This window comes from Camelus ferus, chromosome X (genome assembly GCF_009834535.1).
Source record: "Camelus ferus isolate YT-003-E chromosome X, BCGSAC_Cfer_1.0, whole genome shotgun sequence".
NCBI classification, from domain to species: Eukaryota; Metazoa; Chordata; class Mammalia; order Artiodactyla; family Camelidae; genus Camelus; species Camelus ferus.
The window spans coordinates 16135452-16154834 of NC_045732.1; the positions used below are offsets into that span (position 1 = coordinate 16135452).

The 19383-nt window shown below is 41.4% G+C and overlaps 2 protein-coding genes across 5 annotated transcripts in view; both read left to right on the forward strand.

Moving 5' to 3' along the window:
• TLR7 (toll like receptor 7) overlaps positions 1-19383 on the forward strand; it is a 36028-nt gene that overhangs the window by 2832 nt on the left and 13813 nt on the right. Inside the window, exons 1-2 of one of the 3 annotated variants that reach the window (XM_006193069.2) lie at positions 12347-12809; positions 13182-13282. In XM_006193069.2, coding sequence (XP_006193131.2) covers positions 12662-12809; positions 13182-13282 — 249 coding nt within the window. In that variant the 5' untranslated portion in view covers positions 12347-12661. Of the gene's footprint in view, positions 1-12346; positions 12810-13181; positions 13283-19383 lie in introns of those variants that run through there. The other 2 variants (XM_032475561.1, XM_032475562.1) reach the window with 2 other exon arrangements.
• The window catches only part of TLR8 (toll like receptor 8), a 53333-nt gene continuing 47131 nt past the window's right edge, over positions 13182-19383 (forward strand). For both annotated transcript variants that reach the window (XM_014566337.2, XM_032475564.1), the window contains exon 1: positions 13182-13282. The gene's annotated coding sequence lies outside the window, so the exon portion shown is untranslated. The remainder of the gene's footprint in view (positions 13283-19383) is intronic.

The window sequence follows — 19383 nt, forward strand, 5'->3', positions numbered from 1 at the left end:
TAAGTTACTCTCATGGGGACAAAGTAAATTTCTAATTATGGTTCTTCCAATAAAGCTCAGCTTCAAAGCGTGGATAATGCTGAGAGTGGCAGCATCTTGTCTTAAAAATCCCAGTGAAATATAAAGAACTAAAACCAAGTCTGCTGGAGAAGATCACAGCTTAATGTGGAACATGGTAGAATGTACTAGAAGGGAGAAAGAAAATGGAGAGATGGAAACACAAAAAACACACTTCACCAGCTTTATAGTTAGACGTAATTAATGGCGTCACGTATGTCCAGAAGTGTTTCACTTCATATAGCAGGTCCTATCGAACCCACTGGCTGAGCCCCAGGGTGGACAGGCTAAGCGTCAGAGGGAAAGATGAAATACTAAGGGGTTCAGAAGATCGAAGGAGGCTGGGGAGATGAGAAAGGGCTTTGAGAAGTGGCTGTCATTACAGATAGCACTTCATGGCAGAACCTTCTAGAACCGGATGACTATTCCAGCATGAACTGAAGCAGGACAACATAGGGTGTTCGGTGCGTGTTATGTTTGAGCAAGGATATTCAATGAAGATGGAAGTTGGGCTGAAACGTACTACCATATCCATGTATGTTGCATGGAGAAATTGACAGAATTGCTCCTTTTCACTGTGAATCTTCACCTTATTGGTTGATCTCCCTGCACCCCAGGCACAGAGCCCTCCACCTTTTCCCCTTGCTTTCCAGGTCCACATTATGGATTGGCTTGCTTACTGTCATCTCTGAGCTCTTATTTTCTCTTTGAAGGAGCATGATGCTCAGAAACAGACTCCACCACGTACTAGTTGCTTACCTCTTCTGTGCTTGTTTCCTTGTATCTGAAACAAGGTAATAGTTCCTCTCTCATAGGATGTGATGATTAAATGAGGTGATATCTGTAAAGTTTCGTGCATTAACTTCACCTTTTAGAACAAGCATCTTCAATCTTCCCTTTGAAAGAATCTAAGGAGGTATGAAGTAGCAAGATTTTCATGCACATCCTGGATGTTAATCCATGTGCCTGTGAGCTTGTCAGAGTCCCTTTTCATCCAAGGGTACGTTGTCCTGGCATGTGACATTTCTGTCAAGGGTAGCATTTGATGATGACAAGTGGTTGTGTGTTGAAGATATTTCGCTGGCGTGTAGAAATGAGAGGAGGGGATGCCATGTCGTATTGGAGATGCCGATCACTTGACATTTACAGCAACCTGATTCTATTCACCATCCCAACATAAAAAACCCAAAAGCAGTGTCTCATATAAAGAGCTGTATTCACTGTTCTAACAGCCGAGTCCTGTGGTCAAAAGAAAACCCAGCTGAACTCATTCTACAAGAGCAATAAAAAGAGAATGGGAAAGCAAAAAATGTATTTATTGCAGCAAAAAGTGCCCTAAATTGGGAATGCGATGATCTAGAGTCTGGTTCTTGATAGGCTACTAGCAAGCTGTGTGATCTGGGGGAAATGTCTACACCACTCTGAGTATCTCTGCAAAAATGAGGGGAAAGTTAATGGCTTAAGTCCCCAGCACTTTTAATAGTGCATGACCTCTATTCTAGATTGAGTTGGAATATTTCTACTAACTGAAGTTTATGGTTCTAAATGAGGCAAAGATGGTTACTTCCCCATTCAGGTGAATGGCTTGTTTGGGCTTGCAGGGGACTTTTGCAATGTTAGCCCTGGAAGTCCTGCATCCCAGGAAAGCCCGCAGTCCTGGGCACCCTGGGATGCTTGGAAACTCTAGTTCTCTCTCTTCTAAGACGGATGGTTCTGGATTCCCAGCACCCAGTCTCAAAAAGACAGTGCTTCTCTCTGGGAAGAGTTCTGCCAGGTTTGCTTGCAGCCCATTACAAATGTTTGGGTTCCCTAAACTCGGGGTTCCTCAGCTGTGATGCAAACCTGCTCCATGCGGAGCATCCACCCCAGCCCCTCTGTGGCGCTCGGGGGACAAAGGGACCCAGTGCTTGCTGTGCCATGAATACTAAAGTCCTTTGTCTCTGACCCAGGAGCTTCATGTTCTGTCAGCATCCAGGAACCTGTGGCAGATTAACTTGTTAGCTGGCAAGTCGGGTAATAGCTTGTACTTTCACGGTACCTGATGAGTATATTCACCAATTGTTTTCAGGTAGGGCTAAGACCCCTTGAGTATGGGTCCATGATTACCTGTCTTCCACAAACTCCACCTGGAATACATTAGCTATTATTTATCTTTTTTTTTTTTAACTGGAGTGAGAATTTAGAAATGTAATGCCTAACAATCTCAGTACAGAATCTTTCCGGGTATTTTCCCCATTTTATTTATCTCACCCACATCTAACTTGATAAGTTATTAGAATTCTTCAGAGAGACAGAACCAATAAGAGAGTCTAAATCCATATATATAGATATGAATTTACTGTAAGGAGTTGGCTCACATGACTGTAGGGGCTTACAAATCAAATCTGTAGGGCAGGTGGCCGGCTGGGAACTCAGACAGGATTTTTATGTTACAGTCTTAAGACAGAATTCCTTCTCCTCTGGGCAATCTCAGTCAGCTGATTGTAAAGATCAGTCACATCTGCAAAGTACCTTCACAGAAACATCTGGACTAGTGTTTGACCAAACAACTGAGCACCGCAGCCTAGCCAAGTTGACACATAAAATTAACCATTGCAATAGCCTTATTCTTTTTTAAGCAGCTTACTTTGGCTGCCTTTCCAAAGCATTCAGCTCTGTCTCTGCTTATACTCATATTTCATTGAGCTTATATTTAATTAAAAACATACATGGCATAAAAAGGTTTAGAAACAAATAGAACTGAATCTTGAAAACTCAACTGGTAGATAAAGAGTATATGTACAAGTAGCCTACTGACTTGAGATGTTAAATAAGTCTTGGAGGTGAGTTAACATTTTTCTTTTACAAAAGGAACGGAGAATGGATTAGATTTTGAAATATTTTTATATTTATCTATTTCATTATATATAATATATATTTATATTTATATTTTTTAAATATATTTTTGGATGGTAGGATTACTTTTTAAAAAAATTTTATTGAAGTATGGTCAGTTACAATGTGTCAATTTCTGGTGTGAGGCACAATGTCCCAGTCATGCATATACATACATATATTCATTTTCATATTCTTCATTAAAGGTCATTACAAGATACTGAATGTAGTTCCCTGTGCTATATACAGGAAACTTTAAAAAATCTATTTTTATATAAAGTAGCTAACATTTGCAAATCTCAAAACTCCCAGATTTATCCCTTCCCACCCCCTTTCTCCGGTAACCATAAGATTGCTTACTGTGTCTGCAAGTCTGTTTCTGTTTTGTAGGTGAGTTCATAGTGTCCTTTTCTTTTCTTTTTTCTTTTTTTAGATTCCACATATGAGTGATATATGGTATTTTTCTTTCTCTTCCTGGCTTCACTTAAGATGACGATCTCTAGATCCGTCCATGTTGCTGCAAATGGCACTATTTTATTCTTTTTATGGCTGAGTAGTATTCCATTGTATAAATATACCACAGCTTCTTTGTCCAGTCATCTGTTTATGGACATTTAGGTTGTTTCCATGTCTTGGCTATTGTATATAGTGCTGCTGTGATCATTGGGTTGCATGTATCTTTTTGAATTAGAGTTCCTTCTGGATATATGCCCAGAAGTGAGACTGCTGGATCATATGGTAGGTCTATTTTTAGTCTTCTTAGGTTTTAAATATAGGTCAATCAAGAGAGCTTCTATGCCTGTTGGTCTCAAGCTTGTCTGTCAATTGGAGTCAATTACATTAATTCCACAAATCAGTACAAGCCAGCTTCTGCAAAAAAAAAAAAAAATTCTTTTTGGAGAATTTAAAAGCATTTTCTCCTTAGTTAGAATCCCTACAAGTGGAATTCCTCCACCAAAGCAATCCCTGTTTTAAATTCTGATGTATTTCAATTGCTCACCAGAAAGGGTGTATCAATCTGTAGTCCCATCCAGAGTCCCTAAATCCTTGCTAACACCGAATTGGAATCTTTTCTGTTTTTTTCAATCTAATAATTTAAAGATACTGGGCTGTTGTTTTATTTGCATTTTTGTAAGAACTTCATTTTATTGACTGCAAATGTTTTACTTTATAAGATGTACAAAGTCACATAGTAAGATAAATATTACATAGATATACCCAAACCTTGTTAATCTATCACCTATTACTATACTTTTATCTCTTTTCTCCCAAAATAAAAACACTTTATTACTGGTTATAAAGTAATAGGTATACATGAAAGAGATTTTGGTAAATACAAGAACAATAAATGAAAAAAAAACTTGTTAATAATGCCTTGGCAATAACAGTGGCTAAACATATAGCATATGACCAAAGAGGTATTTGTTTTAAAACATTTTTTGTTTATACTTAGCATATTATCTTTTTCCATGTCATTCAGTATTCTAATATGTAACTGTTAAGAGCTGCATAGTATTCTAAAGTAAAATGCTTTAAATCCAGTATCCTTCAAAGAGTCTGAAACAATAGATTTTGGCTTAAATATGCATCCGTTTAGCTTTCTCTTGTATCTGTCACACGCGGTAGGCCAGCGCTGCGGTGCTTCCCAATGAACCATGGCTCCCGATACTCATGCTCTTGCAGATTGCCTCCCCTTGTTGACTGTAGGCTTGGCCAGTACATAGGACATTAGCAAGAATGATGCAAACAAGGCTTAGTAGTGCTTGTGCACCGGGGCTTATCTGTATTGAAGTGCTCACTTTTAGGATCTCATCACCATGAAAAGAAGCACAGGGAGCCACATGGAAAGAAAAAGAGCAAGAGGTCACACCCACCCCCAACCATCCCACACTAGGGCACCGGGCATGTGAACAAAGCCATCTGACTGCAACCTCATGGGAGACCCCAAAGGAGACAAACGGAAGAACAGCCCAGCAGAGCCCCAGCCAACCCATAGAAGAGTGAACAAAGAAAACGGTTGCTGTTTTAAGCCACCATGTTTTGGAGTGCTTTGTTACACAGCAGTCGATCACTGAAACATGACAGCTTCTAATATGAGTAGTTACATCAAATATGGAAAATAAATCTTTAGAACCATAAACTCAAAAAGAATTTTTTATTATTAGCTGGTGAAATTGCTGAAGTCCTGGCTGATTAGATGACTTTCAGAAAGACATGAACTGTACCCCAGTTTTGCATGTTACTGAGATATAGATGACTTCTTTGACTGTCAGCTTCCTCGTGGGTAAATCAGATTTTAACAATTGCTACCTCAGAGGTGTTTTATTCTTTTTGTTTTTGTTTTTGCTTTTTTGTTTTGCTTGTTTTTGGCAGAGGAGATAATTAGGTTTGTTTGTTTGTTGATCATTTTTAATGGAGGTACTGGGGATAGAACCCAGGACCTTGTGCATGCTAAGCATGTGCTTTACCACTAACCGATACCCTACCCCCGGAGGTGTTTTATTCTTAAGCTTGGTGAGTAATGGCGCTTCTAACGCAATGGAATAATAAACAAGAAGGAATGTGCAGGTGTGAGTTCACATTTTTGTTAGTAAGCCAGGTCTCTCACATCCCAAGCAAGTGTTCTTGCCACTGTACCTCGTTACTGATGAATCCACTTATGGGTCTTTGAAAACCAGATGGCGAGAGGGATTATCTGAGATGCCCACCTGGCAAAACTGCTTCTGATTTTCCAAGGCAGCAGGCAGAACTGCTTAGGGACCATTGCATCCATAAATAGCCTTTCCTCTTTTTAACCAAGTCATCTGCTCCATTATTTGCATTGGCGCTTTTTTTCCCAAAGCACCTGACCCTTTGGAATCATCTTGTGAACTCTAATATTTACGTGGGGCTAGCCCGCAACACGAAAGGAGGTTTTTGTTATATGAATTTGCATATCCTGTCAAGGGCTTTTTTCAGAACACTTTCATTTCAAGGTAAAATGAAACTTACAAGACTAAGCAGAGAAGTGCTCCACAGTTCAGTTTGAAGAAGGAGGGGATGAGAAGAAAAAGACAAGGTTAATTATGACACTTGGGTTTTACAATGCTAAAAATATATTCTATACAAAGGAACCATGGAGGCTGTGTTCCATTTCCACGTGTCATTTACAAAGAGCAGGCTCACGATCTCTGCAAAATTCTAGTAAAGAGAAATATTTGAAAAACGTTCATGGTTGTATCTAACTGAAAGGATTGAAACTTCAGACTTGTTCCAAAAATACTATGATGCTTGTCCTTAAAGCCTTCACTCCTTTTCATCAAGCCGACCGTGACTTTCAGAATCTAAGAGTGGAAACAACCGACGGAAATTGGGGAAGCAGTGGGGTCTACCTGTCATTCACATGCTCACTCAAATAGAGAAACACTAAGATGTTATACTTCAGTGGACTAGGGCACTTTGTTTAAGGGATTCATTGAGGTTCCCATCAGCTTTAGGTGAGTATGTATAATGCTGAGTTTCCACTCAGCTACTTTGATGTCTATGTCAGAGCCAAATGGCAGAGCTGGGACTCAAACCTGGGGCTTCTGTCCCCAGCTGTTTATTCGTTCACCTACCACTGTGGATGCCGCTCAAGTCTGGCCTTCCTTTCAAATTCAGAAACTTAATCCTAGGAGTCCTTCAACTGAGTTTAAGTCTCTAGATTAAAATATGTCACTAAACTAGCACTGCCGGATAAAATACAGGAGACCTAATTAAATTTGAACGTCAGACAAACAACAATTTTTTAGTATCAGCATGTCCTAATTCACTAAATTTAGCAACCCTACACTAAATCTTAACTACCCATCAAGAGCCATTTTGATCTTCTTGATTTCCATCAAAAAGGCAAAAAGAAAGGCAAGGAGGCTTAGAAAACCAAGTATGAGGTCTCCCAGCCAATGAGAGTTCTGTTCTCACAAGATAAATAGAAGAACTCCATCCTTTTTATCCAATAATTTCTCTTCAGCTAACTAACCTGCGGGGGCCTGGGTCCCCAGTGTCACTCAGATGGGGGTAGCTCACCGGGGCCACAACTAACTCTTCTGCAGAAGGTTCAAGGTTAGTCTTTGCACCACTGCTTGTAATACCAAAGATATGAAATAACCCAAATGTCCATCAAGAAAGACATGGTTAAGTGAACTGTGCGATATCCAGTCAACGGAATGCTTTCTAGCTGTGAGAAGAGAATGAGGATGCTCTCTATACGAAGATGTGGGAGGAACTCCAAATGGAAAAAGCAGGTGGGAACGAAGTATATGCTAATAAAGTGTGCCAGTGGGTGAAAAAGGAGGGGAGTGAGAATATAAAGAAACTCTGGAAGAATAAATAGGGAACTAATTAGTAGCAATGATTTCTGGTAGGGCTGGGGATGAGGATGGAATTGGTGGACGGTGCATAAGGACAGTGGAAAGTGTTTTTACTCTGTATCCATCTCTGTATGTGTGGGTGTATGTCCCTGCGCAGTAAAGAGGCGACATGGCAGGTCTGAGACTGCTGTCATTAGAAAGTCCTCCTTCCAAGGCTGGCCTCTGACTGCGCCTGGAAACGAATTTCTAGTGGGTTCTCACCATTCCCAGAACTGGTAAGAGTGGCTCAGGGTTCCTTAACTGTTTCAACTGTTTTTGTAAATAACCTGATTTATGCCGAACACCGGCTCTCCTTCTGGGAGTCTGGAGTCTTGGTATGTGCCAGGAAGAGGGTGCCTACGTGACCAGCCCCCAGTAAGCGCCCTGGGTGCTGAGTCTCTGATGAGCTTCCCTGGCAGACAGACTGGGTGCTGGGGCTCCCCTGGGAGGGAGCTCTGGCAGCTCATGCCTGGTTTCCTCCAGTCATTCCTTGCCCCACGCACCTTCTCCCTTTACTCATTTTGGTTTGTATCCATTCACTGTAATGGATCATAGCCTTGAGCGAACTATATGCTGAGTCCTGTGAGTTCTCCTACCTGGGGGTGGTCTCGGGAACTCCTGACATCGTTTCTCCCTCTCTCCATTTCTTTCTCTCTCCATCTTTCTCTCTGTCGACGTGTATGTGTATATATTATCTTTCTATCCATCTTCTGTACCACGTGAATATGTATCAAAATCAAAGAAAAAGGAAGTCCTTTGCTGTATATTTGCCCAACAAAAAGCCCTATTCAGTCTATCTCCTTTCTTCCTTCTGTCTTGCTTTTCTTCTTTTTCTACTTACTCTGGATAAGAGTGCTTACCTCATGACTATGTATTTTCTATTAAAATAAATGAAAAAATTAAAAGGCTATGGCTTCGCCTTATATTCACCTAACTGAAAGCCCCATTCAAAATGTTTTCAGAGAGAGAAAGAGAAAGAGAGAGAGAGTGAGAGAAACAGGGAGAGAGAGACAGAGAGACAGAGAGAGAGAGAGAGAGAGAGAGAGAGAGAGAAACTGAAAGGGACTAAGAATAGAACATATTTAACTGCCTCGATCCCTAAGGAGACAGAAAATTCTTGTAGCTTTTCAATTGCAATTTTAGATTTCTTTTGTTTGTTTTTTGGGGGTTTTTTTTGAGAATTATTCAGATTTTACACATTTATACTTCAAAATCTTAGGGCTTTTTTCCTAGAAGAATATGGCCCCCTTTGTATACATGAAGTAGTCAGCACATAACTGGAAATATGGGTCTGCCCTTTAGGAGAACATTTTTGTCACAGAGCTTAAAATCACCTTGTGGGGCTGGCGGGGGGTGGTGAGATCATGCAGTTTTAAAAGTTTTTATGGAAAGAAAGATTGTAAAGAGATTACGGAGATGTGACCAAGCTCTCTGTGAATCCTGAATGGCTCCTGAGTCAGAAGAAAAAAAAGCCATGAAAATGATTTGGGGACATAGCGGAGATATTTGAATATAAAATCGATATGATATGATAGGATTGCCGTCAGTTCCCCTCATTTTAGAAGACATGGGCTTAAGTGTTTGGGGTAAACTGTCATGCTGTCGGCAGCTTTCAAATGAGCAAGAAAGCAATGGACACGTGTATACCCACATACAAAGGCTGACGCTGAACAATTACTGCACTTAGGCAGCTGGTCCGCAGGCTGCATTGTACAATTTTTTCAACTTTTCTGTAAATCTGAGAAATTTTCAAATAAAGAAAGGTGGGAAGAACAAGATTTTATTGAAACAAAACAGGCTGTTCATAAGTTGCTGTTTAATTGAAGTTAAAGCAGAATGACATAATACGGGTTATTATAAACTCAATAACCACGCTACCATTGAAGTCACCGCATTGATTTAAGAAGGACTTAGTATCTTCTGAATAAGAAAACATAGGTTTTATTTACGCTCAGCTCCTAGACAAGTTGCACTTGACTAACCTCCTACTTAATTCAAATCTCATCAGTGAAACTAACTGGATGCCGGTCACTTCAACTGGTTAATGTTAACGGTCTTCCTCTCAAAATTAACCTGATTGATTGAATTGTTCTTATTTTCATGATCACTTTCATTTTCATCATCATGGAGTATGATTTTTAAGTCCCTACTATGGACACGATGCTGGGGACAGTGTATCCTTAACTCAAGGGGTCTGTAACATCGTTGGTGACCTAGGAGGTAGAGTCAAAGATAAATAACCATACAAGAAAGCATAATCAATAAGCCACAAGCATAGTATCATAATCTCTCAGGACCTTGCTGTAGAAAACCTGGGTATATCTTTACTGACCACACAGCCTCAAACCTCACTTTACAGATGAACTTAAACTATTTTTATGTAGTCACATTTTTTTGAAGTTTTTTTTCAGACTCTGGGGTTGTTGATGTTAATTTCTTGTTTGTTTGTTGTTGTCATACTTAGAATGACTTTCCCCTTCAAGATTATAAAAATATTTATCTGTGATTTCCTCTAGTACTTTTTAAAGCATAATTGATTTACAATGTTGTGTTAGTTTCTGGTGTACAGCATAGTGATTCAGTTACACATGTATGTATATTCTTTTTCATTATAGGTTACTAAAAGCTATCGAATATAGTTCCCTGTGCTCTACAGTAGGACCTTGTTGTTTATCTATTTTGTATATAGTACTTTGTATCTGCTAACCCCAACTCCTAATTTATCCCTCCCCCCTTCCCCTTTGGTAACTATAAGTTTGCTTTCTATGTCTGAGTCTGTTTCTGTTTTGTAAAAGTGTTCATTTGTGTCATTTTTTTTTTTAGATTCCACATAAGTGATATCATATGGTATTTGTCTTTGTCTGACTTTACTTCACTTAGAATGATGATCTCTAGGTCCATCCACGTTGCTGCAAATGGCAATTCTTTTTCATGGCTGAGTAGTATTCCATTGTGTATGTATACACCACAACTTCTTTCTCCAGTCATCTGTCGATGGACACTTAGGTTGCTTCCATGTCTTGGCTATTGTAAATAGTGCTGCTATGAACATTGTCTACAGCCACAGCACCCTGAATGCACCCAATCTTGTCTTCTAGTACTTTTAATGCTCAATGTCTTACATTTAAATTTTTGAGCCATATGAAATTAATTTTGATGTAAGAAATGAGGTAGGACTACAGCTTAATTTTTTCTAAACTTTCAGCCAATTGCCCAACATTATCTTAATAGTTCCTTTTGCTGTTGGTATGACTTTAAGCTAATGTTCCATATGTGCTTGTACTTAACTTTGCTGTCTCCTCTCTCTCACCGATGTACTGGTACTGTGCTGTTGTAGGCAGTGCAGCCTCATTTTTTATAACAGACATCTGGTAACGTACCCTTTACTGTACAGAGGAGATGACATTTATGGATAACCTAGTCTTAATCTTTGTGATAAAAACGTTTAACTGATTTCTGAAATGCTGCCTAGTTTAGAATCAATCTGGCAAGTTACGCATGAAATCCTATTGGGATTGCACAGCATTTACAAATCAATTTAAACAAAATTTCCATTTTTTACAGTGTTGTGACCTCTAGCCCTATTAACGATATATTTTTCTTCATCTGTTTACATCTTCTTCGCATCCTCCAGAGTCCTGACAGGAAACAAGTGGCACACTCAAAGTAAGAAATTGATGAGTTTGGCGAAGTGACTATTAATGACAGGTCAGACAGGATTTGGGGAGACCATAAACAATGGTGCAGCATTTCAAGGGTTGAGTCTTCACAGCCCCAGGCCTCAAGTGTCAAGGGAAGGAACGATTAGTGGAATACAGAAAACATGGTCATGAGGAGAGCATCACCCGATGAGAACTTTATTGGAGGGTGACAGACAGCCCACAGCTTCAGAGAGGGAGGGAACCCAGGGGTCATTACTCAACCTCTCTCCCCTTTGGCCCATCCCAACCGGAAGTCCACCAGCTACTGATGAAGTTCATACTCTCAGCCTCCCGGGATGCAGAGCAGGGTGGGAAAGCGTGGAGAGCGGATGTGGAGGGGCAAGTGGATAGCAAGCAGCCTGCGAGGTAAAGCGTTGTCATCCCCTGCCCCTCCGCCCTCTCCTTTGTTCCTAAGCTTTTCATGTCAGTTTTCTTCCGAAGTATTTTGTATTTTTGTTGCTGTTTTGAACGAGAGCTCTCCTATCACCAGTCTGAATCAGTTACTGTTTAAATATTAGAAAGTTACTGATTTTTACGTATTGTTGGCATGGCAAAGTGGTTTGTCAAGAAGACATTTGATTTTTTGCTTGTATGAATATCACTTACATGATGTGTGACCTGGGGAAAATCTATTATCTTTTCTGCATTAATTCCATTATTTGTTAAAGAAAAAAAAAGTAGGATATTTACTTCATTTTTTTTTTTTAGTATTTAATGAGATAATACATATTAAGCAGTTAAAACAGTGTCTGGTTCATAATAAACCCTCAGTAAAGATCACCTATTTTTTTAGGAGTAGAGTTGATTCACAATGTGTTAGCTTCAGGTGTACAGCATAGTGATTCAGTTATACATCCATACATATTCTTTTTCAGATTCTTTCCCAGCATATAAAATATTGAATGCAGTTCCCTATACTGTATAGTAGGTTCTTACTGTTTCTTTGGCATTTCGTAGAAGACCACCTATTATTGTATCTAATAGTATCTCAGCCGATCTGGGGCACTTTGACTTTTCAATCCAGTAGATTAAGCCTGTTCATTCTCAGCTGGTTTCCTCATGACAAACTGCATTTTTCAAGTGCTCTCCAGGCCAGCTAGGTGGGCTTAAGAACTTTAAACGTAACTATCGCCATTTTGGTTCTACCCCCAAAGCCCCCAGTGATCAGGTGAGAAGGGAATGATTGTCCCGGGAACCCCACTTTGAGAAGCAGGGCTTATGTAACACTGGCCTGCGAGTGCAGCTGCCCTCGTTTCACTGAAGTGACTGAACCAACTGGAAGGTGCGCCCCTGCCTAGCCACCAGAGTCCCTTTCAACTGCGCCTGAGACAGAACAAGGGAAATTTAGACGCGGTTGCCAGTCTGGGGCACTTTTGCTCCACAGAGCGTGTTTCGCAAGGTCTGGAGATAACTAATTGTCTGGAGTGGAACAGGCAGCACTCCTGGCATCTACTAGGTACAGTTTGGAGATGTTTCTCACCATCTTATGATGCCACAAAGAACTATCTCCCCAAAATGGCAGTAGGGCTGAGGTTGAGAAATGCCTACAAGGAAGTTGGTGTGGCAGGCTACAGAGATTTAGACATAACTTGCCCCAGCTGTGGTGTAGAAATAACAGGAACTTGGTGCTCATGCAAACCTCCTGTCTGAGCTTATGTGGTCATGCTCCTCCCCCAGCCCCCGACCTTGTCTTTGTTCTTGGGAACTCCAGGGCTGCCAGCCTGGAGTCTCTGTGACGGTAGGTTCCTACAGCACATCTCTTCCCTTCGGAAGACTCCAGACCTCGAACCACTCCATGCCACCAAGAAAGGTATTTTAAACTTTGGGACAAACTCAGCTAATTGAAGTAACTAAGGGTAGGAGCCATTCTCAGGGAGCAGGGAGGGAAGGAGAAGGAACCCAAATTGTATGCAAAAAACTTTTTTTTTTTTTTTTTAGAATCTAAAGAAGAGTTTCAGTGGTCTCAAATGTCATTTCTACAAAGCTAAAGTCAGACTTTCCCTGATCTTAGAAATGGTTTTCTGAACTGTGTCTCTAGTCTGTGTAATTTTGAGGAAGTAAGTAAGATCAATAGGTTGAGTTTTCAACAGCACGGATTAGAGCGATGTTCTCAGCACGTTTTGAAGCTACAGTACTTTGCTGTCTCTGAAATGTGAAGCTTGGTGTTTTCTCTTTGTCTTAGTCGGTGCTCTTGGGTCCATCTCAGGCTGCTTTCGAGGCCTCTCATGCTCTGCTCTCTTCAACCAGACCTCTCTGCTTCATTCTGGAAGAAGACTAATTATGGTAAGGCAGCTAAGAGATCCCTAAAAAGCATTATCTGTAATTTTTGTGGGAAGAACTGAAACCGGCTGGCAAGAGAGATGTTTTAAGTATCTGTAGCTGGGTTATTTGCTGAGGAAAACTTTCATGATATTTCACAATCAAGCTGAATCGTGGGGGGATTTCTCCATTGCAGAGTCATCACTACCTGCTCTGTCCAACAAGACAGATTTAATGCGTGCTGCCCAGAGAAGGAGCAGATGTTGGAGTTGGGGAAATAGCTTCCATGGGTCTAATTTTTTCACCCCAAATTTTGGCTTGAAAACCATAGAAATCACTGAAGTTACTCTGTGCTTTTTCCAGCCTGTGGTGGCTTTTGAATGAGTATATGTGGAGTGGGGCAGTGGCGGGGGTGGGGGGTGGTGTGGAACACGTAGGGTTCAGAATACAGGGAACCTGGCCTCCCGTGCTGTCAAGGAAAACCAGAACCGGACGGTAGTTAAAGCTGTGAAAACAGATTTTGTTCAGAAACTACTGAAGTCGGGGGAAAAGAGACCTTGGTGTGGTGTAGGACTGGGCTCAGTTCCAGATACAGCGTGGGCATGGGAGGATGCAGAGTGGAGGGGGGTTGGCCGGTGGATGGAAGATTACTAAGGGAAAGCTCAGGGGTACAGGGGATTCTGGTAAACCGACTTAATGGGATTCTTACGGAAAGCAGGCCAGGGAGATGGGGCGTCACTTTGGGGATGGTAGTGTTGAGGTGTTTGATTGGACATCAAGACTGATCAGATATCAGTGGTGAGGGATTCTTGCTAAATGCACCTAATAGGATTTGTGCTAAAACTGGGCAGATGGACCTGGAAGCCCAGCTCAAGGCCTGATGATGGAGAGGAGCCAGATTGAAGTTGAGTCAAGCAGAGAGTCTTGGCCAGTGCCGGCTCTCCCGGGCCCTAGCTGGGGGATCTTGGGCTTATGACCCAAGCCTCTTTCTTTGACTATAAAACGAGCATTACGTTACCTCTGCAGTTGCCTTGCAAGGCCATCGTGAGGCTCAGATAATGGTGCATGTTCAAGTTTTTTGCAAGCTGTGCCAGTTATTAGGCGTGCCAAAAATCAGTCAGAAAAAGGCATCAGTGGCCTTTTTCTGAAATTACTCCATTGCCCAAATCAGACACAACGGAGTGCATTCACCAGGAACCCATTCTGACTTCTGGATCCGAATGTTGGTACCAGGGCTCATTTTGTGTCTCATGTCTAATTAAGAGTTAACCAGGGGGCACTAAGTTACAAAGGAAACAACAGCTTAGAGTTTCATTTCCTAGAAACTCAGACGTCTATTTTTATGCAAGCCCATGCCCGCATCTGCCTTTGCCCCTTGGGGGATGGCATGATAGGATAGATAGTAATGGAGAGCTCGCATTTATGGACCACTTACTACAAGTTAAGCATCCTGCTAAGGGCTGGGTGTCTCTGATTGGATTTCACTCTCAAAGCAGCCTTGTGAGGCACAGATAGGGGAGCAGGGGCCTCAAGAGGTTAAGGAGTTTGTGGTCATGGCTGGGCAGCCTGACTCCAGAAGCCATGCTGCAGACCCCTCTGCTCTACCTAGACTGAGCCTGGCACTCACTTCTACCTGGGAGACCCTTGGTCAACTCGAGCTTCAATTCTGATATCTTCCTCCTTAAGGAAAAAGAAATTGGGATATCTTTTATAGGAAAAGACATGAAAACAACTTTCAAAAGGAGAAATACAAAAGGCCAAAAAGCATAAGGAAATTATTCAGTCTTATTAATAGTTATATGTCAGATCCTTTGATATGGAAACTCCCCTTCTAGAAATTTCTTAGGGAAATGGTCAGGGATGTGGCACACTGTTTACAAAGATCATCTTTGCAGTATGACGGAAAGAATATCTCATGCCCGGTGTTGGGAAAGGGTTAATTAATTGTGGTATACCCATTAAGTGGAATATTAGAAAACCATCATATCATATTTTTTCAAAGAATATTGAATGACAGAAGAAAATACAGTATAATGGTAAGTGGAGAAAGCAAGCTAGGAATTAAGTGTTGTATGTTCCTGACATTTTTAGTGCACGTATTAGATGCTTACCAAATGCTGCTTAATTTGGGATGACGGTTTCCATGAGTAAATGTGTTACCTATTTTTCTCAGTAGTTTCCCAAAAGAGACCCACATTCTAACCCTTTTACAGTTGAGAAGTCAAGAGACTCGTGAGGGAAAGTGATTCGCAAAAGTGAGAGAGCACTTAGGTGGCAGAATAAGAATTTACAATCAAACTTTTCCACTGATAAATCCCCAGCTAGTACTAAAATGCTTCTCGCCATGTGAATTTGATGCAGGAGTCGGGGGACCAGTGTCAGAGGGAACCCGCCAAAATGTAACATTAGTTAAGCAATTTAAAAACTAAAACCATGAAGCTGCTCTTAACTCTAGCAAATTTCTTCATGGCCAAAGAGATAATAAGGAATCCATTGACTAAATTAATCAAAACCGATTATTTAAAAAACTGGAAGATCATGCTGAAATTGAAAGCAATCATTACAGAGGGGAAGATACAGCTCAGCAGTAGAGTGCGTGTTTAGGACGCCTGAGGTTCTGGGTTCGATCCCTGGTACCTCCATTAAAAAAATTAAGTAAATAAAGAAACCTAATCCCCCCCCAAAAAAAAACTCAATCATTACAGATTAACCAACCAGTGTCTTTGCACCCCAAAAATAGATCATTTGTATCTCAGAAGCCCACCAATGTTTAGGGCCGGCATGGAAAATTACAGCCTGCCACCTGTTTTTGTATGGCCCACAGACTAAGAATGTTTTTTTCCATTTTCAAATGATTGAAAAAGTCAAAGGAAGAATAATACTATTTTGTGACCCATAAAAGTAATATGAAATTAGAATTTTTGTGCCCACAAATAGTTTTATTGTTTGTGTTTCTGTTTACATATGGTCTGTAACTACTTCTGCACTTCGTTGGCAAATTACTCGAAGTGTTGAGTAGTTGTGTTAAAGACGGTATGGCCTGCAAAACGAAATACTTACTAACTGGCCCTTTACAGGAAAAGTGTGCCGATTGTATGGAAAAAAGGGACTAGGGTAAAAGGTCAAATAAGATTTAATATCTTATGGTCTTTGGTGCCTGCCATTATGCATAGTAGCTTCTTAGTTCCTGATTTATGTAAGACTGTTTTGTATCATTTTATTTTATTTAGAAAACTAGGTCTGTTGGGCTAAAATGGTAGAAAGTAAATGATAAAAAGTCTTTTTTCCATAAGTGGGTACTTAAATTTTTCTTGTTGTTATAGAATGAAACTTTGATGTCCATGTTAATTACACCCTACAGAGGTTAGCCTATAATTAGAAATATTTCAGAAATTGCAGAAAGGGGCTATTTGATTGTAAGCCTGTTAGAGAAATTCCCATTGAAGGCTGGTCTGTAAAACAATGGCACGGAAGTACCTTCTCTTATTCACAGCCCTGGGTTAGCCCCGAGGGGGATGTACATAACACAAATCTAGTTATCAAACAATTCAGTGTCATACCAATGTGGCAAAAGTTTAGCAAGTTCAAATTCAAGGGTTTCCAACAATTGCTCCCCGACTCCTTGCCTCTTCCAGGCCCCTTTCTGTTACTCTCCAGCTGGCCATCACCTTTAGTTCAATCCAACCCATCCAATTGCGGGATCTCCACCATGCCATGCAATCAGGGAAGCAAAGACTTCCATAGCTGGGCTCAGTGACGTGACTCTGGAGCTGGATCTCTCTCACAGTTGCAGCCGATGCCGGGGCTGGACTCCCCCCGCACAGGCCTGGTGCCTGAGAGGGGTCTGGTGCCGGGAGACTCAACAGCTGCGGGCGGAGCAGCTGGGGCTGCTCAGCTGCTGTCTCCACGTGGTCTCTCCAACATGGCAGCTGTGGTAGGGTTCTTCCAAGGCTGGCGGCCCAGGACTCCAAAGCAAGTGGAGAGAGACAGAAAGAAAGAGCTCGGGAGAGAAGGAGGGTGGGAGGTGCATGAACCAGTTCACAGACTCCTACACTAAGTATGGAATCTTTACATCCCAGCTAAGGCCAGGGTCCCCACCAGTGCACCGGTCCCCTCCCTGCCTGCCACCTCGGGCTCAGAGCACCAGCATCCTCCCCTTTCTCTCCTCCATCTTCATCCGTAGTACTCTTCGTGGCTTTCCTGCGCTTTCCCCCTTCTCACCAGCATTACAACATGCTGTTATTTCTCCCATCCTGAAATCAATCCTCTTAACCCTACTGGCCCTGTGAACTCCTGCCAGCGTCTTTCTTCCCCTTCACAGGAAACTTCCCAGAAATGTTTGCTGCCTCCAGTCCCTCTCCTCGCATTCTTCCAAGAACTTTGAAGTCATGTTTAATTTGGCTTCACCTTCAAAAGTCTATCCAGTATCTGGCAAGTTCTCACCACCTCCACCCCTGCCAGCTGGGGCTTTTGCTTGAATTCCTGTAATATCCTCTTGACTGGTCTCCGCGCTTCCACCCGTGACCCTCGCTGTCTCTTTGCAGCACGGCAACCAGCATGAGCTGTCGAAAATGTCAGACCGCGGCGCTCTTTGGCTCAAAAACTTGCAGTGGATCGGCCTTCCGCTCTCCTTGTTGAGACGGCCAACAAGGCCCTGTAGGCACGCTCGGCGCCGGGCTGGGGGCCCTCCCTCTTGGACTTGGTCTTTCGCCCTCTACTCCCTCTGCTCCAGGAATAGTAGGTTTGGTGCCACTTTTGTGACACCTCGCTTTCCCCATCCCCTTCACCTCACCCTGCGTTTTCTTCTATCACACCAGTCACTGAACATCTGCCATCATTATGACAGTTATATATATATATATATATTTTTTTTGAGTTTGTTATTTGGAGAACATAAACTACGGAAGAGCAGGACATTTTTCCGTTTGCTCCACTGCCGTGACCCAAAGCCCAGAAGCAGGTATCACTAAACACTGGTGGAATGTTTCATTTTTCACCATTTCCTTCCACCTTGTTATGATGAGCTTTTATGACTTCCTCTCTGTAATTTTAAAACATTTTAATACAAAGAATACATGTTCTTCATAAAAAAAAAAAAAAGAACTCAAGGAGGAGAGAATAGTATGACATGAAATTCGAAGTCCTCTTTCCTCACAGTGAAGGCACCCTTCTTACGGCCCAGGAGACATCGTGGTGAAAAGTCTGTAATGTGTTCTTCCATGCGTTTCTCTGCAAATGAGAATCCAGTGTACGTATATATGTATATATATAGTCATTGTAAAGGCAGCATATGCTATATGTTATTTTTGATGCTGCTTTTAAATTTCATTCTATTTTTTATAACTTACTAGTTTATCCCACGCACCTATAAACCTACCACATTCTTTTCAAAGAGGCATTTGATACTGGTGGCTTCCCACTTTGAACCATGTCTCCAAATTAATACTGTCTGCCAGTTTTCCCCATACTTACTATTTCAGAGAGCAGAATAAAACTAAGAAAATACTTCTATCTAAGACATAATGTGTATTATGATAAAAAGATGCAGTAGTATGGGTTTTGTTTTGGTTTTTGGGTTTTTTTGTTTGTTTGTTTTTGGATTTTTGGGTTTTTTTCTGTCTGTGGAATCCTTAAGAGGTTCGTGGTGGTTGGAAGCTTTGCTTAGACTGTTTTGAAACGCAGCAGCCTGAAGTTCTCGGGGGCTAGGAGGCCTCCCAGTTGGGGACAGACCCTGGCAGATACGTTCCCGGGGGCTCTGGGCCAAGCCTCAGAACTGTACATAACTGCACGAGAAAAGGAGCATTGGAGGCAGTTAGCGCTCCCTCCGTAGTGTGCTGATGAGAAAGTCAAGGTTTAGGAGAATTCAGTCGGTAGGACTGCATCAGAGCAGCTGACTTCTTTTATTTTCTTTTTAATTAACAAATTGTATTTATTTTATGTAAGTATAGCTGAGTTACAATATTGTGTTAGTTTTAGGTGTACAACAAAGCGATTCAGTTACACATATACATGCAGACATACATTATAGACATACCTATCTATATTCTTTTTTCTTTTTATTCCGTGATAGTTTATTACAGGATAGAATATAGTTCCTTGTGCTGCACAGTAACTCCTTGTTCTTT